Here is a 27,270-nt window from a genome sequence, read left to right as displayed (position 1 = left end):
CAATCATATAAAACAAAGGCTATCTTTTACTATGTGGTAAACTAAATTTTCTGTATGTTTTCTGTTCGTTATCTAACATCTCAGTTCTTAAACAACTTCACAGAAGTATGACACCAGTATTTAATCTGTGTGTTTATTTCATTTAGAAAAATGTCATGCATAAGTCATTTATCTAAAACCAGAGGAGTCTCTCTCAACACAGAAGTGCTGATCTGTCGATCTCAGGTAACTGAAGAGTATTATTTCAGATTTCCTTCCCAACACACCCCTGAACTATTTAAGAAACCAACATACTATTCCTCATGCAAACCATTGCCATTCAGTTATAAATTATTCAGTCATATTAAAATTTTAGAATTACAAAAGAGCTGTTTAAAGACTGTTTGTTTCAGAACATGAGGTTAGAAACTCTTTGTAATAACTGATACCAAAATTAAAATATTCTGACACTATGCTATTGATTTAATACTCCAAATTATATTTTTAAAATATAACACCCTCCTTTTAAATGTGACAATTATACAAAATGATAGACCTCCATATGTTCTTATTTGGTAAGTCTTTTTTTCAAATGTCTAAAATGGCTAATCCAGTATCTATGCTGCAAAATACTACATCAAAATTCAATCTTGCTGATCCAAAGAAGAATATCAGTGAAAATTGGTTTGAAAAGTTTCATACATACATAGACACCGTATACATAATCATATGCATCTAGACAAGACATGCATTTGAAAATAGACTATGACTTTTTTTTAACCAAATGAAGACAAAAGTCTTGGGCTATCCCTTACTTACTGATCTAATTTATTCCTATCATCACAAGTAGTAAGTGGTGAATTACCCTCGACGAGGGCAGGCAGGTCATACCTCTGGTAATAATTTTCAATCACTTCCGAAGTATGATGTTTGGCATGTGTTCTTTTAATATGTTTCTGAAACAAAACAACAACAAAAATCTCTATGTTGTGTCACAGGATCAAATTAAAATAACAACAATGACATATTTCTTCATCCCAATGAGTAGCACCCAGGACACATTGAGGAACAGCCAGGGGATCTAGGTGGCAGGAGGGCTTTTCTTCCTTCTACTCCATGAACCTCTGCATTTTAATCTCCCTGGCTGGGCTGGAATGCCTTCCACTGCGCCACGGTACAGTACGTATGTAAAAGCCAACAGGGTCATAGTAATTGAATCTAAATAAGTTTGCTTAGGGCTGCAGAGGGCAAAGAAAACTTGTTCCCTCTTTCAACCTTTGTATTAATTTCCCCTCGATTCAATTCCATCTAAGTCCTACGCACTCTAGTTTTACAATCCAATTGCCATTTTTAACCAGGAAGAACATTGCTTAAAAACAACTTATTTGAAAACTACAAAAAGTAATTCCATAGAGACTTGCCACTTGACTGACACCTGTCATCTCATGATAAATGACTCCATTTTCTGCCTCTCTTGCCTTCTGCCACTCTAGCAATGGTCATTTATCATCATCTCTGTCAGCAATGGAAAGCAGCACTGACAGTGCAAGTCAGCAAACATTTAGCACATGGAGCCACGCAACACAGGGAAATTATTATTGTCAGAATAATAATGGTTTAGCATAATTTATTACAGGTCCACCAAATAAGCAAAGGCTAGATGTTATTAGACAGATGGATGGGTAGGCTTGGCAGGCCTCCACTGAGACCCAGGCGGTGCTTGATGTGGAAAGGAGGCCATCCTCCAACCCAATCAGAGAGCTGGCAGTTCAATTACAAAGAAATAAAGGGACATTCATCATTCAATTAGGCACCTGTCAACCCTCACAAAGGAGAAAACTTCTAACCTGGTACTCCTGGGAGAAGATGCTCAGCAGAGTGGCCTGCGATTGACTGGAACAAATAAAAGAAGGACAAAGTTAATTACTGGAGTGCACAGCAAAGAAACAAAAGAGAAAAGAGCTTCAAAGGTAGGCCTGCTGCCCTGTAATCTAACAGAACACGAAAACAAGGGTGGAAAAGTTGTTCCAGATGAACACCTCAAACAAAGGCTTCCTGATGCTAGGTCAAGGAGAGAGAAAAAGAGAAAAGGGAAATATGATTGCTCACAAAGCAAGTATCCTATTATTTGGATTTTTTAAAACTCAGTAGTGGTTGGAAATCCCGCCCAGAGTTTGCAGTGTTGCTAACGGGCCGCGGGGAAACGAGGCTCCTTTCCATAAACAGTAGCTTGCGACCCCACACTGTAGAGACCACCACGCAGCTCCTTCTCTGACCACCTTCTGAATTTTCTTTTGCTAGTAAGTGGGAATCCTTTTCTCTGTCTATCCTAGGTTTTTCTTTTGGGGTTGGGGAACCTTTGGTCTTGGCAGATGTGTATAGCAACAAAGACTGTGAAAATGGAAGCTTTCCTAGCAGGAAGTAGAGGACCTTCCCAGAGTAGAGAGGCCTTATCCTGTTAAGGCTCCACACGGTAAAAACCCTTGACAATCGTCAGTAGGAACTTTCAGCATTTAAACCCCACTCCTGCTCCTTTGACCACATTCTGTAGAGATAGCTAGCTACTTTAGCATATCTTAAAGATGACAATTGAGACATTTTCTTGTTAAATGCTATCTAAAGAAATTGTGCTTTAAATCATTTGGCTTTTAGAATATGGTAAAGATATATGAATAATCCTAAGTTTCGTATTTATGAATCTCTTAGGGAATTTGGAGTATGTGGAATAAAAACGGCACCCACCATATTTTGTTCTCTTACTGTCATAGTGGTGTCATGTGTACCCCACCATACATTTGGCTTCTAACCCATCCACCCATCCCAGATGACAGGAATAGATTAAGCAGGCAGGCAGGCACGCAGGCAGGTAGATAGATGGATACACTGTTTGCCAGGAAAAAACAAATAATTAAAACACTATACAATGAGTCAAAAGTACTGATAGCATCATTATATATTTATTACTATCTTTTTTTCAATTTCTCTAAACTTGGTAAAAAGCTCTGGAAAAAAATACATGAAATTATATATAAAATCTTCCAATTATGCCTGGTTTGCCAAGGTTTATCATGCAAACCACCTACTCTGGTTAAGTTGCTAATGAGCTGCTGGGAGGGGGAAAATGGCAAAAATAGAAGGCAAATCTCTATAAACTACTTAATAAATTAAAGTGTTAGATATTTATGTTTGATTCGTTAATAAAGAACTGCATTCTCATTGCACAGAAAGTGTTTTAAGTTATTACTCACTTGATGATAACCACAATATAATGCCAATATGCGAGGTTTAAAATATGATGAAAATGCATTTGGAATGACAGAGGAGAAAACTAAATTGAAAAGTAATTGCAGATGCCAGAATGGGAAGACAAAGAGACAGCTAGCGAAATAAAGAAGAGCCCAAAGTGAGAAGTTGGTCAGGAGTTGAGATTCCATATAAATGGAGAATGAGAAGATGCCTGTAGCCAGAAGCATGTGGCTAAAGCCACATCTAAAGCCTCTGGGCAACCCTGAAGCTCTGTGGCCATGATCTGATGTTGGCTAAATAATAGGTAGTAGATATGTGAGGCATCACACAGTTAACACAGATGGACTGGGAGAACACTGCATGAAAACTCCAGTGACTACCACAAAATGTCCAGAATAAGAAAATCCACAGGGATAGAAAGTAGTCCCTGGGTACCAGGGAAGCAGTAAGAGGGAGGGAGGACTCCTACCTGCACGTTAATGGTATGGGATTTCTTTTCAGAATAAAGAAAATCTTCGGAATTTATGAAGTGGTGAGGATGCACCACTGTTGGGAGCCAAAAGTTGAGTCTCTCAACATAATAGGCTTAACTATCTCACTGGAACATCTTGAGGCTGAGTTTACAGAATCCCACCTTTTCACTACACCCTAAGTAAACACCCTGCAGCTGCTAAAGACCGACCACCTTTTCACCTTGCTCTAAGCAAACATCCTAGAGCTGCTTCGGCCAATGAAAAAGCTTCCTTATTCCAAGCATATAAATACAGCTGTGTGAAAAATAAAATTTAGCAGCAGCAGCTTGATCAGAACCCTTGTCTTGCTGTCATTCTTCGTGTCTCTTGTCCCTTCATTCCTTCTCGCATAGGTTCACTGCCCTCGCTGATGTCCTGCGGGTCGGGACACACCACGTCATGAATAAACTAAAGACTACAGAACTTTACCCCCTTCTTAAATGGTGAGATTTGATGTTGTATGAATAACAGGTCAAAATTATGGATTATTTTCCCCACGACAGTTCCATTGTTCTTCTATTGTAAGAGCGGCATTTTAAATGTGTCCTCACTCTATATATGAGGGTAAGCCAGGCACGCCTCAGTTGAACTTTTGGACTATTTCTAGGGAAGTAGACACTAAAAACATCCAAAGAAAGCCACATTTGAGCCTGTATTAGCTCAGGTATGTATGCAGGGTTTTATGATACAATCTACTTTCACTCCATGTGTCTACCTTTTGCCCTCCGATTTTGAACTCGTTTCTGGCTCTGCTGGTCTACAAATGCCACGGGTGGATGTCTCCTCCCAGGAGCTCCACAGGGTGGGGAGCTGCAAGGCAGCTGGAGTATAGTGCAGCGTGGACAGTGCTTGTCTTGTGGAGAGCACTGTGCCCCGCCTCAAACTCAAGAGTCAATGGACGACAACTCTTAGCACGTGCAAGTGAACATCCAGACACCAAATGGTACCAAACTGACACGACTCCTTTATGTCTAATAAACAGAATTACTTTCCAACCTTTTCATAAAGAAGTTTAGGATACTGTTTAAGACCACCTAAATTTTTTTATTCTTTTTCTGTAGAAAGATATGTTTTTCCATTCCAATCTTTTAAATTAAATATGTTAATAAAGGCATCTAAAAAACTATTAAAAAATGATTCTCTAGTTTTACTCCATAATGGCTATAAAGATAATCAATATAATTACTATCATCTTTTCTATTATTTCCCTTCAAAAAAATTCCAATTATATTTACACAAGGCTGTTAATAATCTCCTACTCTTTCTGTATTTTAGACCGTTCTTACCCCAACCCCCAATTACCACATTGATGCTCTTCATTTTAAGAATTTAACAGGGAAACACAGTAATTAGCATAAAAGTACCTTTCAAAATGTGCAGTGCCTTTAAATAGCGTCCATAGTGCTCTTTTGAGGTGCAGCAAACTATTTGAATCCTCAATAAATGTCATGTTTTCCCAAATACATTAGTTTGAAAAAACTGTAGATGTTCTTTAAAAACATCATCATCATGATATAGTCTATAATTATTCTACAACCACCCATTTTAATAATAAATGCTGGCAATGTTAAAGCAACAAATGGAATGCCTTAAGATGCATTAAGCTCTTCTCTTATGAAACTCAAAATTTTAAATCTTACCACAAGCCTTTTATTCTTGATTCACAATCAAGCCTTTTGGCAGCTATTCTCAGCACTTAATGTCATTCATGCCAATAAAACCAGTCTTAGCTGGTTCTAAATGCCTTCCCTACTTCTCCATGGGTCTGAAGAAAAACCAACAGATGAGCAGAAATGGAGTTCATTCCCTGAGACAGCTCACGATACAATCATACAATCAGGCTCTGCTGTATACTACCTTTTGCTACATAACTTATACTAACTGTAACAGCTCCTTTGTTAACTTTTTCTATGGAGTTCTAATAAAAAAAAAAAAGAGAGAGAGAGAGAAGAGTAGGCAGCACTCAACAAACACCTACGGTCCGGGTGGCGGTGCTAGCAGCTGTTAGGCTCTGTCTCATTTAGTCTCTGTAACAGTAATGGTGGTGTGATTATTTAAGAAACTGGGGAGGAAAGATGAGGAATCTTATCCAAAGTTGGCTGCAGGCAGTTGGAGCCTCCTCAGTCTGGTTCCAAAAGAACAGAGTACTTACTAAGGTTTCTAGAAAGCTCGTTAGCCCCTGCGAGAGTACTAAGGCTCATTCCAAAGAACAATGTCTAAGTGTCAGACACACAGTGAGCTTCAGGAGCTGTCCAGAGGCCAAGGGGTCTGCCACCGTGGCTTCCGTAACCGGGCCCCCACTGCAATGCTGGACAAGAAAGCATGGCCCTGCGCCTGGGGCAGGCTCACCATCAGCACTCTGCTCCCAGGAGCAGGGCGAGTTCAGTGGCAAAGCACCAGCCTAGCATGCGCTAAGGACCTGCATTCCATCCTATCACCACAAAGCAGTAAAGTTCATCACCCATTATTCCTCTGCCCAACTTCACAGGACTTCATCCATCATCCAACAGAATTAGCATGCACTTACTAGGTGTAAATCTTAGCAATAACTTGATCAAAAAAAAAATATATATATATATCACAGTTTTAAGTAAGCACACATGTGCTCAGTCTGAAAGAGAGACATGATCATGAAAATATAAAGAGTTAGGGTTACGGTGCATTCCTCCTGTTTTTGTGCTTGCTCTGTTGCCATTTTTTGGTGGTATTGGAGTTTGTAGGAAGGTCTGTTACACTAGAGTCACGCCCTACCCATCTCTGCTCTGGTTGAATTTTGAGTAGAGTCTTGCCGACAGCCAGGCTGCCTGGGACAGCACCGCTTTGATACAAATCTGGGTCTATCATGCCTAAACTAAACCAAATGAGTTAAACCATCTTAACAGGCCCATATCAAGCATTGAAAAAGAAACAGCAATAAGAGACCTCCCATCTAAGAAAAGCCCAGGACCAGATGGTTTTACAGCAGAATTCTATAAGGCCTTCAAAGCAGAGCTCACACCAATACTCCTCCAACACTTCAATGAAATTGAAAGAGAAAGCTCACTACCGAACTCATTCTATGAAGCCATCATAACCCTCATCCCAAAACCAGGCAGGGACTCATCAAAGAAAGAGAACTATAGGCCCATTTCTTTGAGGAACATTGATGCAAAACTTCTCAACAAAATTCTGGCCAATCGACTTCAACAATTCATCCAAAAAATTATACACCACGATCAAACAGGATTCATTTCAAGGATGCAAAGCTGGTTCAATACACACAAATCAATATAATTCATCACATCAACAGGAGCAAGGATAAGAACCACATGGTTATCTCAATAGATGCAGAAAAAGCATTTGACAAGATCCAACACCCCTTTATGATGAAGGTTCTGGAAAAATTAGGAATCCATGGAACATTCCTCAATACAATAAAGGCTATATATGACAAACCTACAGCCATCATTGTACTTAATGGTGAAAAACTAAAGCCATTTCCTCTTAACTCAGGAACGAGACAAGGATGTCCACTCTCTCCACTTCTCTTCAATCTAGTATTAGAACGCCTAGCTACAGCAATAAGACAAGATGCAAACATAAAGGGGATCCAAATAGGGAAAGAAGAAATAAAACTCTCCCTCTTTGCAGATGACATGATCTTATATTTAAAGAATCCCACAGATTCCACTCCCAAATTACTTAAGCAGATTCAAAACTTTGGCAAAGTAGCAGGGTATAAAATTAACCCTCAAAAATCAATGGCTTTTCTGTATGCCAACAATGAGAAAAGTGTGGCTGAAATTAGGAAAGCGACTCCATTCATAATAGCCCCACAAAAAATAAAATATCTAGGAATTAACTTAACCAAAGAAGTGAAGGACCTCTATGATGAAAACTTTAAAAACTTGAAAAAGGAAATCATAACAGAACTTAGAAAGTGACAAAAACTCCCATGCTCCTGGATTGGAAAGATCAACATCGTGAAAATGGCAATACTTCCCCAGGCTATCTACAAATTCAATGCAATACCTATCAAAATTCCAACCTCATTCTTCAAGGAAATAGAAGAGGCAATCCAAAAATTCATATGGAACAATAAAAGACCCTGAATAGCAAAAACGATCCTCAACAGAAAGAACAGTTCTGGAGGAACATCAATACCAAATTTCAAACTCTACTACAAAGCCATAGTAATCAAAACAGCTTGGTACTGGCACAAGAACAGACCTGAGGACCAATGGAATAGAATTGAAAACCCAGAAATGAACCTAAAGACCTATTGCCATCTAATCTTCGATAAGGGAGCTAAAAATATAGAATGGAAAAAGACAGCCTCTTCAGTAAATGGTGCTGGCAAAATTGGTTAACTACTTGTAGAAAACTAAAGCTAGATCCTTATATATCACCCTACACCAGAATCAACTCCAAATGAATCAAAGACCTCAGAGTCAAAGACACTCTGAAAACATTACAGGATGGAATAGGAGAAACCCTAGGTCTCCTTGGCACAGGCCAAAATTTTCTTAATAGAGACCCAGAAATACAACAAATCAAAGAAACTTTGGACAAATGGGACTGCATGCAATTGCAGGGCTTCTGCATGACAAAGGACATAGCTAGCAAGCTCAATAGAAAGCCCACAGATTGGGAGATCTTCACTAGCCATACAACGGACAAGCGTCTCATATCTAAAATATACCTGGAACTCAAAAAATTAAATCCCCCAACAAAAATCTTCAAAGAAACAACTGCCCAATAAATAAGTGGGATAAAGCCTTAAAGAGAAACTTCTCTGAAGAGGAAAGAAGGATGGCCAATAGACACATGAAGAAATGCTCAACCTCCCTAGCCATAAAAGAAATGCAAATCAAAACAACATTGAGATACCACCTCACCCCAGTTAGAATGGCAAAAATCAAGAACTCTAATAACAACAAATGCTGGAGGGGATGTGGACAGAAGGGAACCTTACTACATTATTGGTGGGAGTGTAAACTTGTTCAGTCACTTTGGAAAACAGTATGGAGGTTCCTAAAAAGACTCCACATAGAGCTCCCCTATGACCCAGCAATCCCACTTTTGGGCATTTACCCAAATGATCACAAACAAGACCACACTAAAGCTTCCATCACGACTATGTTTATTGCAGCATTACTTACTATTATAGCTAAGATATGGAACCAACCCAGATGCCCCTCAGTAGATGAATGGATCAAGAAAATGTGGTATATATACACAATGGAATTCTATGCCTCCATCAGAAAGAATGACATTGCCCCATTTCTTAGGAAATAGAAAGGCTTGGAAAAAATTATATTAAGTGAAGTAAGCCAGGCACAAAGAAACATAGGTCCCATGGTTTCCCTTATTTGCAATAACTAGTATATATCTGAGTCAAGCAGAAAAGGTCAGATAAGTTGATGTTAGGGAAATGAACCCTAAGATATGTATTCATTTTTTTTTCTTTTGTGCGATTGTTTCTAACACATTTATAAGATTATTTCTTTGTTGCTTTGTGTGTCCCTCCCCCATGGTATAACCCCTGCTTTCACTGTATCTGATGTTGGTATAATTTGTGGAGGGGAAGGGAAAAAACAAATAGTTTAAACAGGGATACAGGTAGGCCCACTGCAACAATGAGATGTACAAGTCGTTATGTCGAAAACTTTACAACTTTGGTGGGGGGGGAGGATTGGGTGAGGGGGTGGAGGGAGGATGGGCAGGGATGGGAAGGGGAAACAAAGAAGGAGGCTACAATGCTTGATAAGAAATGTACTTATTATCTTGACCATGTAATTATAACACCTCTGTTCAGTATTTTCACAATAAAAAACCAAATCTGGGCCTGTGTGTCATCGCATCAGCTTTTTACTGTTGAGATGGGGCTGGAATAATTTTTGCTTGATCTTCAGTGAGCCAAGCGATCTGGGATCGCCACATGTGCCTTCCTCAGACTGAATGTTCTTTATAAAAATAGACGTGACTGAGTTCCACGCAGGGTCGCAAAATAATGGACACATCAGGCACTTCCCATTCTTCAGGACTGCCTTGGGTTGAATCAGCTTCTCCCAAAGTGTGGATACGCCAGGCACGTGAGCTGTTCTCGAGACCTGTTTGTCTCAGTATCCAGAAATGCCTGGGTTCCACTGAAGACACTTAAATTCTCTTCTGTGCATCACCATCATGTCTTGCCTGAGGCTTATAGGTTGTCCCTAGATCAGAGAAGTCCGAAGGCCACCCGCCCTACAAGAACTGAGGTGCTTCAGCCCAGGACACAGCCCGGGAGGCGCACACTAAGCTGACTGGCTGCGTCAGGCTTTGCCTGGCTTTCTCTGAAGCTACGGGACTCAGCCAGGGGTCTGCTCATGGCTTCCGGGCCAGCCCCAGCCTCGTGGAGGAGAAATACAAGCAATCTAGACCTCATGCCAAGTCCCATCTTACAGCTCTTACTGGCTCCTGGACTAGCTCAAGGCTGGTCCTGGAGTCTGTGGAGGAGACGGGCCATCTAGCTGTTTTTTGCTGTTACTCAACTCCAGCCAGCCTGACTGCTGAGGCTCCTTCCCAGGACAGAGCTCCGTCCCCGTCCCCACCCGCTCTGCCTCCCCCGACTGTGCTCCACCAGCTGAGGAGCAGAGGCAGGCGGGGTCCCCGATGCCCCTCCAGGGACACCCCTCCACTGAGGTCAGCTGGGTCACGGCCAGACCTGCCCAACAGTAAATATGCTCTCAAATCAACCTTGACTATCAACTGGATCCATGAGGAAACACAGACTGAAACCTGTTTTTAAGCATATGCACAATTAAGAAAAATTGGTGACTCCGATGAAACAAACACTTTTAGAAGTTCCTCTCTTCAAGTTCCCCACACATAAAATTCTAACCACTTACAGCCAGTCATCATTCCAATGAATTGTGTCTAATGCAAAAGGAGAAGAAAGATGCATTCACCGGGTGACTAATTTATGGTCTCACTAAATCCAGTAGAATGAAGGATTCCATTTAGTCCGTCATGAATTCTTAGACCAAAGCAATTCTATTAAAAGCCTTTGAAGAAAAAAAAGAAAGAAAGAAAGAAAGAAAGAAAGAAAGAAAGAAAGAAAGAAAGAAAGAAAGAAAGAAAGAAAGAAAGAAAGACCCTGAACTTGTTAGGTCAGTTAACAAAAGCATTCCCCAAGGATTATAATTATATCAGATACCACCCTTCCCACAATTTCAAAGCACTGACCATCTAAACAGAGTGAAAAATTAATATCTTAAAGAGCTTTGTCAGAAAAACAAAATTGACACAATGCTTTACAATTCACATATGTTATATATTATATATACACTATACATACATTATATATACTGGGTAGCAGGTGCTGATATAGTCATATCAAGGCTGATATGTGTATATTCAAGTTAGGAAAAAAACTGCCCCCCTCACACAGAGTTCCTAAACTCTACCCTGCAACTCTAGGGGCTTCAGCAGTTCCTCTGGACTCACCCTTCCGCATGTCTAAGAGTGCCCTGTCCTAATGGAGATCTCGGGATGCACCCTACCCCAGGAAGCCAAGAAAGGCGTGGGTTTCTCCACTGCAGGCTTCTGTGCGTACATCAGCCTCCACATACCAGTGCTCTGCGCCCTCACAGGCCCACGCTAGACTCAGTCAAAGCCCCCAAGCCAGGTGCCCCTCTCAGACGGCCTTCAGAGTAAACTAGGGAGGACACCTGAGAATTTCCAACATGATCAGATTAAACCAGAGCTGTTCTCCAACAGCTCCAGTCAGGAACCCGACAGGTGAAGAAGAAGAATGTGTTTTCAAATAAAAACTAAACTAAAACGCAAGTAACTGAAAAAGCCTGTATCAAAGCCGGGGGGGGGGGGGGCGTGGAGAGAGAAGAGAAATCTGAAGCATTCTGAAATTTGAGGAAGGCTCGCCGGTGGGATGTCGCAGCTTTACAAGCTTCATGGATCTGTGCTGGTCCAGGAGTGCGTGAAGCCCTTCAGACTTGCTGGGTTTAGAAAGCCCAGACATACATGTGAATTTGGATTTTAAAGTGTTTCTTCATCTGACTGTCTAATAGTCCCTGAGTTCTTTAGAGCAAGGGCTATTTTCCCATCTTTAACTTACAGCACTGATATGGAAAAGCAACTACTTTTTGCAGTGTGAGCATTCATCTAGAAAGAAAAGCCAATACGCACGGGTGCAGTGACCAACCAGATGATGTCCTCTAAGTCTTTTTTTTTGGTCACTTTACTTTAATTCTGTATGAGCTCCATTATTTCTGGACATTAAATAATCACCCATTTAGAAGCCACTCAAATCAGGTGGCTACATCATTTATTCAGTGATTCAGAAAATATTTATCAAATACTTGTTTGCTGGCACAGTCCATGGCTGGAGAGCAGACACACAAGTGTATGCAAGAATTGTATACTTAGAGATATTAGGAGATGGGGTAGCTGGGTGGCACAGCACTTGCCTAGCATACACAAGGCTCTGATGTTATTTTCCAGTACACACACACACACACACACACACACACACACACACACACACACACACACACCACACACACACACACACACACACACACACACACACACACACACACACACACACACACACACACACACACACACACACACACACACACACACACACACACACACACACACCCTGCTAGGGGTAACATTCAATTACTGATTATTTGGAATGAACTGAAGAAGCCCCTGCTGTAGACAGCAGCACAGAGAAGGGCTGGCACATTCAGTCACAACAAATTCTCCACTGTACCTCCTGTACAAATTCCCAAGAAGGGATGAGACCAAAACCAAGACAAAATTATATAAGTTCTCTCCAATGCCTTGTTAAAAGGGATCTTGCCACAGAACAGTATGCAGCTAAGGCGGTGACACAATCCTGCAGGAGTGGGTCAGAGGCCTGCGTGCTCACTCCTGTAACCCTGATCCTGCATTTGGTCTACAACTTCTACACATTTGTAATGGGGAGTGAGAAGGGAAAAACGGATGAGGCTGCAGCACCTGAAAAAGGAAACATTTGGAATTCATAGTAGCACAAAACCATTACTTTCCCCACTGGGCCCCTTGAACTTTAATAATGTCTGGCCTGGATGACAAGGGCGTTCTAAAAGCAGACAGAGGAAAATTGCCAATATGAGATACTGCTGGAATGATTCTTCATTTGGAAAGATGTTACAGGTTCTCTTAAAAACAGGTCACCAATTTTGTGGACACTTAATTCTAACGGGGTGACCCTGAAATGGGGCAGGTGTCTCTGTCTAATGCAAGAGCAAAACCCAGGTCAAATCTAGTCTTCCTACATTCTTATTATCCCCACATATAAAGTAATAACACAGAACACAGTTACATATGCATCCAATCAAAGGCAGTGCAGCCAGAGAAGATGTAAAAGGAAGCTACTCATTCTTTCTTCAGGTAAACAATGTGGAAGCCAGTGTGTGCCCGTGAACACCTGAAGGAGAGGCTACGCTAGCAACTGTGACCAGGCAAACTGAGCAATCAGTTACACTGTTTGCATCACACGGCCAAAAGGGACTGTCATATGTACAACTTACTATTTTTATCACTTTACTAACATTGTTCATTTCAAAAATGTTTAGATGGCATGATAAAGATACATGTGCATAATCTTAAAAGACAAAGCACCTAAACTTTCAGCTTATATTCAGGAGTTAAAAGTTACTTGTCAAAAGCAACTTCTGGGCTGGGAAGGTGGCTCAGTGGTAGAGCGCTTGCCTTGCATGCATGAAGCCCTGGGTTCGATTCCTCAGCACCACATAAGCAGAAAAAGCTGGAAGTGGCGCTGTGGCTCAAGTAGCTAGAGTGCTAGCCTTGAGCTGAAGAGCTCAGAGACAGCGACAGACAGGCCCACGAGCAGCAAAAAAAAAAAAAAAAAAAAGCAACTTCTGTTAGAACAGGATGTTAAATAGCAACAACTTCACTAAAGGGTTAGGGTATACCTCAACTGGCAGAGAGCCTGCTTAGCAAACACAAAGCCTTAGGTTTAAAACCCAATATTGCCAGATAAAACAAACACACACACACACACACACACACACACACACACAACTAAAGAACAGTATTTTCCACATAGAAAGTCTCATATATATCACTATAGTGACCTTCACTACCTTCCTTCTAGAACTAAGGTCCCTGTGAAGGACTAACATACAGATTAGAGAAAAATCTGTATCCAGAATATGTAAAGAACTCTTGCCACTCAATGAAAAATGAACTAATTAAAAAGTGGACAAAGAACATGAACACGCATTTCTCCATAGCAGCCAATAAGAAGTTTGGTATCATGAGGATATAGAAAATAAACCAGTTCACATGCAGTAGCATAACTGTACTCAGAGATGGCACACAGGCTTGAAGATGGGAGGAAGGAGAATAGACACATCACTGATAGAACATGAAACCCTGCAGTCAAGGAACTCCTAGACAGTTCCCTAAATCTGAGACCATACAATACACAAACTCTACTGAAAGTACCCAAGAAACATAAAAACTTACATACTAACATTCACAGAGGCCCAAAGGGGAAATAATCCAACACCTACGAACTGATGAGCAGATACACAAAATGTGGTATTTAAGTACAATAGATTGTGCAATCAAAGAAATGCAATGACATGAATGAACTTCAAAAGACACCATACAGCAACACACACCGGTGGTTCACGCCTGTCAACCTAACTACTCAGAAGGCTGAGACCTGAGGACTGGGTTCAAAGCCAGCTTTGGCAGGAAAGTCCATGAGACTTTTATCTCCAATTAACCATCAAAAAGCTAGAAGCAATGGCATTATGGCTCAAGTGGTAGAGCCCAGGCCCTGAGTTCAATCCTCAAGCACAAAAAAAAAAAAAAATCATAAACAAAACTAAGCTACACCACATTAACCAAACTACACACACACACACACACACACACACACACACACACACACACACACACACACACACACACACACACAACCAAACTACACACACATACACAGTCCCATTGTTAAGATGTGGCCAAAAGGCAAAACACACACAGGCCAAGTCAGTGAGCAGGCAGTGAGCAGCAGACGGTGTGGCCTGGGGCTGAGGTGAGCAGGTGGAAGTGAGGAAAAAAACTATTCATGGGTACCCAGTTTCTGTGAAGGGGGTGAAATGTCTTGGAATTAGATAATGGTCTGTTAGCACAAGACTGTGAATACACTAAAAACCAATGACTTGTGCCCTTCAAGAGTGAATCATATCTCCATATGAAAAATGCTAATTAAAAATTAACATTTCTGTAACATACAATAAACACAGCATCAAATCAGAAGGAAGGAGGGAAAGGCAAAGAAGATGTGGGAGAGAGGGGTGGGTGGGGAGGAGAGGGAGGACAGAAGGATGGCTGGTCGGAGATAGACTGGGACACAGGGAGCGCTCAGAGCGGCCTTGTGGGCCCACTAGCGAAGCGAAGCATCACATGAAAGGCGCGCGCTCGGAGGTCTCACGAAGGAAGGCATCTGATGGCACAGAAAGTACCGGAAACTTTTAGGAATGAGAATATTCTTCAACCAATCCCCCACAGACTATTTGAAACACTGTGCAATTTACCCTCCTATCCTCCTGCGGACCCACCATGAATGCTCTTTCTGTTCTACTTCCCTGAGACAACGGATACGGGGCTCTCTCCACTGCGCACAGCCCCCCACCTGGCCGCCCGGTGAGGGATTTCTGAGAGGAGCTGATGGAGATGAGCAGAAGGCCCTTCCCGTCCCCAGCAGCGCCTGCTCCTCACAGGCCGCCAGGGGACCCCTCATTTTAACCCTGAGAACTGGGAATCAAGGAAACACCTGCTCTCGCCAGCGTCCCCAAGTAACCCAGAAAAGGACACCAAGATGGACGCCGAGAGTTAAGAAATCAGATCGTATTCCTCTAAACTCAGGCTCAAAAGTCTCTCTGTGACTTCCAACGTGTTTGGGTTAATCCCTAGACAGGTGCCAGCTCTACTTAGAGTAAATTAACCACCCCTAATTGTCCAAAAAGAGCTTGCTTGTAATTGACGAGAACACAACTAAATGTAATTACGCCCTTCGGGAATATAAGCTGAGGACACCTCGGAGGTGAAGGGAATCGTGACTTCTATAAACAGGAATTTTAGTCAAACAGAAGCATCTTAAGTAAAGTTTAGATATACAGTCCATTAAGAACTGGAAACTGGAATCATAAGCAGATACATAAAAAGCTACCATGAGCAGGAATTAAATTACCCAACACTGGTTTTACCCACAAGCCTTTTAATTCAAATCTCGCATGGCTCATTTTGGATGATTTTCAAGCAGAAAATAAAAGGGAATTTCAGCGAAGAACTGCTGTCCTAAAGTTCACTGCACCAGGCTCTTCTTGGTCCTTCCCGTTGCTATCTCCTGTGGGGGAGGGGAGGATCTCCCCTCCATTTCCATCTCCTGGAGTGGGAGGGGGTCCATCCTGTGTTCATCCTCTGGGAAGCAAGCCCTCCCACCTATGCAAAGATCTTTGAGATGAAACCCCATGGATTTCCCTACCCTAAATTCAAAAAGCAATTCTGTTGAAATCTTGACCTCGGACCTTCCATCATCGTCAAAAGGCAAAAGTGACTGTGTACACTTTCCTTACAAAGAACAGAACCAGCTGCTCTTAGCACTTTGGTAGAGTGCTTGCCTAGCATTCAGGGGTTCGATGCCCAATCCCACCAAAAACAAACACCTCAATAGAATCATATTCAGTTAGTACTTCTAAAATAATGTAATTAGAAACTGTTAAATGTCCATGCTCAAATAAGATAAAATATATGATATGTGAAACATCAGTCTGCTATGTAATCATATATAACATTAGCTATTATATTGTTTGTATGTATACATACACACACACACACACACACACACAGCACAGCACATAATGTACTTTGTAAAAACCTGCATTAAGGTTATCTGTTATGACCTCATCTCCTGGCAGAAGAGAAAAGGCGGATGGAATTCAGGCAGGGGTAAGATAACACTAGATTCAAAAAAGAAAAAAAAAGAAAAACTCCTTGTCTTCCTGCAAGCTAAAGAAGCAAGTGATAAGCTGTGGGTCAAATTCCCACTTCTGCAATCAAAACTTATCACAGGAGCCCTTGAAAAAGGAGTATATCAGTCACATGCTAATGACTTCTGGGTTCTCTGAACTTCTAGGTGTACAGGAAAACTTGAAAGCACTTCACAACTCCTTGCGGGTATAATTAGCCTGTTGCAATTGTTGGCAAATCTCATCCTGGGACTTTAAAGGTCACTCTGGGCTCTAAGATACCAAATTTGGAATCATACTCCCTTCTGGACATATTAAGCACACCCTACAATTAGTACACAGCTGCACCTGCTGCAAAGCTTCTTTCTTCAATGATGTAAATGGGGACACTCAACAACATTTCAAATTCTTGAGGGATTATCAGACCCTCAGAAAGCAGGCAAGGGACAAGTCTAATGTCCACTGCTGGGGTGACGGATGGCGGTCACACACGTCTGCTGCTGGGTGATTGATGGCGGTCACATTATGACCACAGGCAGAAGCCACTGTCTGTTCTTTACAGACAGTTCCGGGAACACAGGCAGCTCATGGGCTTGACTCCCCAGCTCATGTAAGCAGTCAACATTCTACTTTGCTATTTTATAATAACTTCCTCCTGATCCAGCTCAGTTCAGAATTACAAAAATAAAATAAAAAATAAAACAGCATTACTGCTTTATCTAAATTGCTCCAAATCACAGTGAAGAAAAGATGCTACTAAGTCACATATGGAGGAAAAAACTTGTATTATTTAATTGTGTAGCTCAGAGTGACACAATTCTCCTTTACCCTAGTAATTCCAAAATATTATACATATTTCATAAACTGACAACGACAACAATTTCACGGCTGTAGTAATGTGGGGGGGGTATTGTTTAAATGGAAATCATTTAGAAATAAAAAAGAAAAATTGAAAGTCAGATGCCTGAAGTTTGAGGAAGCTTCGGAAAACTTTGAGTAAACATGGACAATTAATGAAATAGTGTTAAGCGTAAAGCCCTAAGCCCAGTTCCTCCTTCCTCTACGTCTCCCTCTCTCTGTCCATGGAGGCCCTCCAAGGCCTGGGCTCTTTGAGTCATATGAGGCACTGCTGTGTTCTACTGCATCAGAAAAGAACAATTCAGGGGCAGCTGATATGTGTGGTCACATAAACGAGGAGAATGACTGAAACATCTCCTTATATGAATAAGTCCAGGGTTGGTAAATCTATCAGAAAGTGACACTTACCATCACCCCAGTACATAACATATGGTCATATATGCTTAAGTACATTCCTCCATATATAAAGTGTTTTAAAACATAATTGGAACTTTTTTAAATAGGGGAAAACATGCTTCCAAAAGAGTTTTAGGACATCATTAAGTAATTTCTGTTATATATTAAATAATGCATAAGAACTTTTAAATGATTGACCAAATAAAACTTCAATTAGTGAGGCTATTTCAAAATTAGCTTATGTTCTTACTATTCACTTCCCTCCAAAAATATTTTACCTTATATTTAAATATATGTATCATACATATGCATATACATGAACATGTGTTTATAAGTTTACATATATGTATATGAACACATATCATATGAAAATAAAGCATATGAGTGTCAATTGTTTGAGGTTTGTTGTTGGGTCTATACAGTAATCAAATTTAGAAAACTATAAATTATATTTAAATTTATTATTTACAAGCAATTAATTATTAAAAAAAATAGCAGCCAGGTGGCTTTCATTACATAAATTACTGTTAATGACAGGGACCTCATGCTGCTACTGTCTTTAGCATTTGCATGTGTCAAGTGCACAGAGCTACCTCTTCAGGGTGGGGCACAGCCCCACAGCACAAAGCAAGCCACCAAGTTTCAGATCACACAGGAACTAGTAGTCTGACTCCAAAACACTGAAGATTTAACATTTGCAGCAGGGAACTCGCGCTACCACACTCGACTGGAAGCTTGAAAACCAGATACACCATTACTGAGCCTCAGTAACGCTTAAAGTTCTGTGTCTATAATTTACATGCTACCAGAAATTGTTTCATCAATTTGTATCCAGCAAGGGGAAGAATTCTACTGACATCTCACAAATAATCTTAAAAGTGATATTTAAAAGTGATGTTTCTCATGCCACACACACCATACTTAAAAAATCCGTGCTAAAGACAATACCATAAAACACAAGTTTCAATTATGTGTACAAGCACACACAATTGTAACCTGTGCTGTTATTCTGAATTAAGTGCAATTCTTCAAGATAAAACCCATACAAAATGAAGAGGGAAAATACTAAATCAATAATGGAAGAATTTCAGCCTATTTCAAACCATCTCTGAGATCTCTGTGTGGGCTGGGACCTATCCACCAGTCGCACAAGAAAAAAGAAAGTGTGGTGAAAATACTTCTTAAAGATAGGAGGAAGCATAATTACTGTGGTCATCCTCTCTAGCAAGTGAAACCTTGTAAAACTTAACCCAAAATCCCACCCTGCCCTACCTCCCCGGCACTCCTAATGCATCTAACCCTTCGCTTTTCTCCCTCCCCCAAATTGTCCCTTACGTAACAACTAGGAGAGTAGTGTGTAACAAACAGTCTCGAACCTCTCGGTAGTTATTAATCTCTGCTTGAGGAGCACAGAGAAATAATGGCCAATAGCTAAGGAAAAGAGTCTGCTTACTAAGGACAACAATCATTTACTCAGCCAACCAATGAGAACTAATTCACTCAAATATCTTTCGTCAGCTCAGTCACCCTGGGGAAGGACCGACTTGGTATGTTCAGGATGCTGCCTTTGCTCAGGACAAAGCCTGACTTTAGGATTCACTCCAGAGCCACGTCACAAGGTACACCAGAAAGCCAACCTCACAGTCACATCTCAAATACCAGGCGGCCACCAACTCTGGGTGCAGATGGACATAACAAAAGATGTAATGTTTTGAACCACAGTACATGGCAAAGGAAAAAAGTCTCCATCCTTTAGGGTCACCATATAACATCAGCCTCTTCTTTACCAATTTACTGTTTGTCTCCAAATACCAGAAGCATTTTCAAAGTAGCAAGGCTTAGCATCACTGCAAAGTGTACAAAAGACAGTGCCCACGTCCTCAAACACTTTTTAGAAGTTCCAAAAGCAGTTGTGCCCGCACTGCAGTGAGTGTCTAGTTGGAAAGAATTCTCAATCTAGTACTTTCAAAAAATCGAGTGGGCTTTCTTTCCAGGAACTTTGAGTATGTCACTTTCATTACTTATAAACACAAAATAATTCTGCCGTGGTTCTTGGCCTATGATTTTTACTTTATTGTTATCACATGCATACATACCCAGAAACTTAACAATACATGAAGTGTATAAAATAACATATAAAAAATAGGTCAGGGGGCAGGGAAGGTGGCTCAGTGGTAGAGCGCTTGCCTTGCAAGCCTGAGGCCCTGGGTTCGATTCTTCAGCACCACATAAGCAAAAAGAAAAAAAGCCAGAAGTGGTGCCGTGGCTCAAGTGATAGAGCACTAGCCTTGAGCTGAAGAGCTGAGGGACAGCGCCCAGGCCCAGAGTTCAGGCCCCACGACCGGACCAAAAAAAAAAAAAAAAAAAAAAACAGGTCAGTATGTGACATATCTAACAATTTAGAACAAGGCTGAAAAATAATTGTTTTTCACTATTTTGGGTAGTGCCACTGTGATATGAAATTATAACTTTCTTTGCATCAGTTGGTTGCACACAGAGACTTTATTTTGGCCTTTCCATTTACGCATATAATGTACTTGATGGGATCTACCATCACTCCCCCTCCTTCCTTCCTAAGCCAAAGGTAACAGTTCTTTCTAGTTGCAGTGCGTGTGTGAACCAAGTTCTGTATGGGAGGACACTGGCGGGGTCACATGGAGGAGCCTGTCGGGAACCGGGCACTACTAACCGCACTGCCAGCCCTGCCGCGGAGGGAGGAAGAACCCACCCCAGGAAACACGGGCTGAAGACTGACAGGAAGCAAATTCCTACTCTTCCTCGTAATTTTCAGCACCATCACAAGATCGTGTTTCTAAACTAAATGCTAATAATAACCGTTCTGTCACTGGGTAGAGAAGAGAGACTGAGAGCTGCCTATGGGTGAGAACTGGGAGTTAATGATTCAGTAGCAGTCACCTGTGCTCACAGACGGGGGAGCGATGTGTGAGCACCACCATCACCCCCCTACCCCCCCCCACGCGGTACCTGGCACCAGCCCTAGGGAATCCGGTTAATAAAGCCACCCACAAGGTAAAAAAGAAGGCTCCCACTGCCCAAACATGGGCACTTTGGCCATTGCTGAAAGTAACTTTACGATACTTCATCAAACAATGTAGAGCTTTGCTTCCTAAAAGTAGAAAGAATAGCTTTGACTGCTACACAGCAAGTCTAGTCACTGACTTTTTAGAATTAAAGTGCACCGCTAAATGAGAACCACTGAAATGGGGGCAAGGAGACTAGATAGATGGATGGATAGATAGATAGATGGATAGATAGATAGATAGATAGATAGATAGATAGATAGATAGATAGATAGATAGATGGATAGATGGATAGATGGATGGATGGATAGATGGATGGATGGATGGATGGATGAATAAAATGTACACACACACATATCTCAAAGATAAATGGGCTGAAACATCTACCTCCAAACGTCAGTGGGTCAGCAATAATTCAGGATCAACACGCCTGGCTTTCCCTCAGAGTTTTCTAAACTTCTGAAAAGTACATTTAGACGGAAACTCTGCCAGTACAAATGGCACTGCAGTTAACATCTTGGACACATGACCAGATTTTTATACCACTAATAAAGCGCTTAGTTAAAATAAGACAACTACAGAGCTAAGCCATGAACACATCTCAAACTGAAGAGCTCTGCCTGTGCGCTCATAATCCGTTACCTGGAAGAAGGCAGAAGGTCTCTCCAGCCCTCATCACCATATCAATGGCACATGCCACAAGAGAGAAGCACTAGTTTGTTTGATTGATCATGGTAGATAAACTCCAAATAACAGAGAAATTAACAAATGCTTGACATTTGCTCAACATCCATTATTCTGACACTGCTTTCAGAATTTCAAAGCCTGGGAGTATGCTTAATCAACATTCATATTCCCCCGTGGGCCGCAGGCACCATATTGCACCCCGCCTTCGTACTGATGAAAACTGCATATTGGCCATTTCCAAAATGCTCTGGGACTCCACAAGGGGCCCTTTTCTCTCTTGTTCCTGCTCTGCAGTTTTCTTCTAAACACTTCCAAGATAAAAGCATCTGCCAGTTTTTCTCTCTAGGGATGTATGCAAAATGAACTTAACAGTTTTAAGGCAGGAGTAACCCTCACATCTAAATTCATTTGGAGGACAGAACAGGGCCTAAGAGGCCTCTCTGGGGACAAAACCCTGTGGAAATTCTCCCCACACACAACAGTGGGGGCTTTATAAAATCTACGTCCAGACAATTTCCAATTCAAATGCCCAGCATAGCATGACCTTTGTCGGTTCTCCGGGCCCAAGATGCACCCATGATTTCTTTTTCTAACCAGCACAGACATTAGACGGGGCACCATGGCTGAGCAGGAGGTTCAATATTTGCATGTTCCTCTATTGTGGGGATGTAACAGTGACAGCACTGTGTCAAATTCTTTTCCCTCTAGAACTTTAACTCCATAGGAGAGGCATGGCTGACAGATGACGCCCCAACATCTGTGTTACGTACCCTGCGCAGCTGAGGAGTCCCGGATCCCTGTCAAAACATCACGGGGGTGACCTGCACCTTGCCCATGCCGCGTCCTTCCCCCTGCCCTGCCCCTGCCCCCATACAGAAACACCTACAATGCAAACGGTGCCATTTTTAACAAAATATAAGGATGGCAAGACAGATGAACGTAATTTATAGTCATTAGGCTGTTCACGTAGCAGCTCAACATATGTTCTATAAATGCCCTATACCGAATAATTTATCAGGTCTGACACAGTGCACATCATATTGTTCTGTTTAATATACTTCCTAAAATTTCACAGATCAAGCATCACTTCTGAAAGCACAGAGAATGCACTAGAAAATATTTATTCACCTATCGTGATTTATTTTGATTACCCTTACAGCTACATGAAAAAGTACAACTCACAAAATTACAAGGTTAAGGTTTATACAGTCATTGCTTCATATACTAAAATATAACAAATGGTTCCACATCTGTGTTCCATTTTACTTTCATTTAGTGTTAAGGAAAACACTAAGCACTTAGTTGCCTACTAAACAGTGGAATCTTTTTTTAAAAAAAAGAACTTGTGCCCCTCTATCTCAGCAGAGTAGTGGGGATTGCAGGTCTTTACCACCATGCCCAGCCAATTTACTTGAAAATGTTTTGTGTGGGGTGTCCCCAACAAGTCAAAACAAATGAAAAAGATTAGAAATAGAAATAGAAATATTCTCCCACAAAGGAGAATATTTGAGTGGTTTTGCACATCAAAGATGAGTATGTGTTACCCTGATCATTTTCGAAAGAACTCTTCAGTTCCATCAGACCAACTACTTTGGGAAAGAATACTAAAAAAAAAAAAAAAAAAAAAAAAAAAAACGTGTTAATTTCCAATGGACTACTTTATCTAAAATGAGGTGAAAACAAGACAAGGAAATACCCTTGTGAAGTTTTGTTTCCATTTAGGAGTGATCAAGAAAATGAGAACTGGCCCAACATATCAACAAAAGAATCATCTCAACAACAAGATTTCCAGGCACCCTAAGAAACAAACACCACAGCCCAGAAATACCTCAAAAACTTGACTTTACCACTGCCTGGCAGGAGAGCTGCCGGTCAGATACCTCAGGGCAGCAAGAAAACCAGGAATCCATATAACACTGCAGTGCAAGTTGGACACGGAGGTGAAAACACCGTGAAAATACCAGGCAGATGACCACACCGCACCTCAGAAAGGAAAGATAAAGACGGCAAAGTCAAACAAGAATTCAGGAGACAAAACGGTACAGTTCCCATCTTCCACGAGAGACGTTGGAAAGGAAGCTGTCATGGCTTGCTGCATGGTAACGCTGGCAAAGGCAGCAGAGCCCTGGTGCTCTGGCTTTATCTGAGGTGGACAGTCATCAGCAGATGGTCTCACCTCCAAAGCCTCAGGAGGGGTTCCCCGAGGGTGTGCTGTACAGTTTCACTAGACCCCAATCATCACGTCACTCTGTTGCTTTATTTCTGGACAAGAAATATATCTTACCTTTCTGAGATTATTTTCTGGTTACAAGCCAGCCATTATGAACCTTTCACTGAATCACGGCATAGAGCACTTACGGGATAAACAATTATAAAAATAACTCTGTCACGAGCGCATATTTTATTTTATTTAGTGATGTAATAAGCTTAGGGGCATATATCAGGTCCAAAATGGTCTTGGTCATTAATTTAAGCAATAAATCACAGGCCTTGCCAACAATGACGGCAAACAGATGCTAACAAGTATATTATTTAATATTGCCATGTGTTATAAAAATGTAAGTGTGCTCAAGACAAGTCTTAAATTTTCATAATAATATGCATTTAATACATTTCTGTTTTGACACAAGCAGGAGTCAGATTTATAGGTCCCGTCCCATAGCTGCTCATTCTGTGAACATCGCAGTGTATTCTGAAGGTTTTTTTAAAAAAAACAAAACAGGAGAAAACCTTTTAAACTGCCTGCTTGCATTATTACTACCTTGTTTTGGAATAAATAATGGCATAAGTTGAAACTCATTAAGAAGAGTGAATCTACTGCTTTATGTATCCAGAAAAACAAAAACAAAAACTTTTTTGTTAATTTTTTAGAGGGCTGTGCTGGGTTTTTGAACTCAGAACCTTAGGCTTGCTAATAAGCAACTTTACCACTTGAACCATGTCCCCAGTCCTGACATTACAATTTTTAAAGAAACATTATAATCTAAGAAACTACAAAACCACTGTGTGCACACACATGCACACACACACCAGCATGGGGCTTGACTGCAGGGCCTCACGCTCTTGCTCCGCGTTTTCACTCAAGGTTGGTGCTCTACCTCTTGAGCCACAGCTCTGACTCCAAGAGCACTTTTAAGCCAAGTTGGCCAGCTAATATTTTTCACATTCATTTTGAACTGTTTCACATAATACCAGACCAAAACTGCTAACTTAACTAATGAATGTTTCATAGTCAAAATCTTGGAAGTAACAAGCCACAAGAAAACCTTCTTTTATATTCTTATGCAAAACCAAAGGACTAATGCAGTATGGTGTCAAATCACAACAAACGATCTGCCATGGAGTCCTCCTCTCCATGAGGGTGACAGATTATCCCGGATAAAACCACCCTGTCTCCCCTCACCAGCAGGTTCACACATGTCCCACCGGACGGAAGTCAGAGCCAAGAAATCAATTTTTTTAGGCTTTCATAAATAAAATAAAATAAGTACAGCATCTTTCCATCCACGCCAAGCATGTCTGTGTGCAGGTGACTCTGTGAGATTCCTTCCCTCCAGGCAGCCCCCACTGTGGCGTGGTGGGTCCTGGCTGTGGAAGCAGGACGGCGTGCTTTCCGATACTCAAGGAAGCAGTGCCTGGAGTACAAAAACTAAATTTTCTTCATTAAATGTACTGAAGCCGATATTAAGAATGCATTTAATACACTGGCGCTGGTCGGCGGGCCGGTTACTGACGATGAGCTGTCAGCTGGCCTTGGCGGAAGGCGCCCGGCTCTCGCCCGCTGAAGGACAGCACTGCCTTCCCTTGTGTGTGAGCTCTATTCATCTCCCGAGCGTTTACTAAATCACAGGCCTGTGCGCACACGGCCCACGTTTCTGCGTGTGCAAACCAATGATGGATGGCCTCGTCAACGGGTTTCCTGCCACTCCAATCATCAGACCTCGGCTGCAGAGCAGATCAGAACCAGCAAATAGATTTTGCAGGCTCGATTGAAAAAGAAGTTCTCGCCATCAGTGTCGCTGACACTCTGCCCTACTATTTGTTGTCTTAACCAATTATTTGGGCAGAGTATTTGATGGGTGTTCAGATACTGTAACCTAGAATGTCTCCCTAATGTTTGCTAGGCTGTAATTTTATTTATGACAAAATAGCTAAGGTATTTAAGGGTGAGGGATCTGATAGTGAAATTTATGTTAAAACAATCTTCCTTCTGGGAACAGCCTGCAAAACCTTACAAATAGTCTATATCATCCTATCATGTGCAATATTACATTGCAATGTCAGAGCGTTGGCCAGTGCACTTAAAAGGAAATTCCAAGGGAATTACCAGTCTGTAAACCATTTTAGCCTTTTAAAACAATAACTCATGGGAGCGCTCTTATTTATCATCTACATAACGGCATAAACCACTTAAAAATTCCTCTGACAGTTACAAACTTAGATGGCAAGAGTTCAACTGGTCAAAGAAAAAAGCCTATTAAAAGACACACATTCTCAGTTCCAAATATCTACATTCTGGGTGTCTTTCCTATGTGCCACTGAGTACTCTTCTTTTCAGCTATCGCTGATCTATGGACACTCATATCCTTCACCCAGAAACAGTAACTTTACAAAAATGGATGAACTTAGCACAACACATCATAGCAAATGGGGTGGCGCTAAAGCACCAAACAGCTTGCTATAAATAAGCTGCTTTGAGAAATACGTTTGCAAAAAATAAAAAATAAAAAAATCAAAGAAAAAAGTCCCATTTATCCAGCAGCCAGCTAGGCAGGGCGGGCAGCAGGCATCAACACAAGCACCACCAGCCCCGCCACGTACCTCAACCTTACTATCAAGATTAAGCTCGCTTTTATTGTGCACAAAGGTCACCTGTATTAGGTCAAGATTCAAAGTCCCTTGTCAGGAAAGGTTGATATATTCCAACCTTTCCTATGCTATGCATCAAATTTTTCATGGTAAAGTCATATTCAGAAGACAGTATATTCAGCAATTTATTGTGCCATTGTAATACGATGCGGAATACAATCGTCCAGAAAGCCATCCCATGAATAAAATATTTTCTATGACAGTGTGCCAAATCTACACTCCTTATACAGACGAAAGAAAACGAACCAAGTCTTATTTCCACACTTTAGGAGAGTGGGGGGGGGGATTACTGTCCCCCAAAATATAATCTGTAGCATAATTTTGACTGATTTTCAAAGTCTTTTGCTATAGGCAATGTTTTGTCAGTGTTATTCAAATGTTAAAGTAATTTTTTAAATGCAAAGATCTCTAACCTGTTTTAACACTTTTATCTCAATCTGGCCTGAACCCTTCAAGTGAACTACGCTTGGCTTAGCACCCACTGTGATAGTTCTATGATCAGCTCAGCAGAAAGGACTTGCCCAATTCACTATCATCATGCTACTGCATAATTCCTGCAGTCTGTACTACCATGATAAACTATCTTACTCATTCTTCAAGTTTAATATCTATGTTAAATACTAAAATTAAGGTTCCCAGTCATAA

General features: G+C 41.2%; 1 protein-coding gene across 12 annotated transcripts in view; it reads right to left on the bottom strand.

Moving 5' to 3' along the window:
* The window catches only part of Cdin1 (CDAN1 interacting nuclease 1), a 207,743-nt gene that overhangs the window by 167,875 nt on the left and 12,598 nt on the right, over positions 1–27,270 (bottom strand). For 9 of the 12 annotated variants that reach the window (XM_070005746.1, XM_070005747.1, XM_070005751.1 and 6 more), the window contains exons 2-3: positions 1,827–1,872; positions 871–935 (exon numbers count right to left, since the gene is read on the bottom strand). The exons of 1 other annotated variant lie outside the window; for it this stretch is intronic. In XM_070005746.1, the coding sequence (XP_069861847.1) occupies positions 871–935; positions 1,827–1,872 (111 nt within the window). The remainder of the gene's footprint in view (positions 1–870; positions 936–1,826; positions 1,873–27,270) is intronic. 2 more of the 12 variants (XM_070005752.1, XM_070005753.1) reach the window with 1 other exon arrangement.

The sequence above is a fragment of the Dipodomys merriami genome, unplaced genomic scaffold (genome assembly GCF_024711535.1).
Source record: "Dipodomys merriami isolate MVZ:Mamm:240054 unplaced genomic scaffold, mDipMer1.0.p SCAF_69, whole genome shotgun sequence".
NCBI lineage: Eukaryota > Metazoa > Chordata > Mammalia > Rodentia > Heteromyidae > Dipodomys > Dipodomys merriami.
This window is presented reverse-complemented; position numbering and strand designations above follow the sequence as displayed.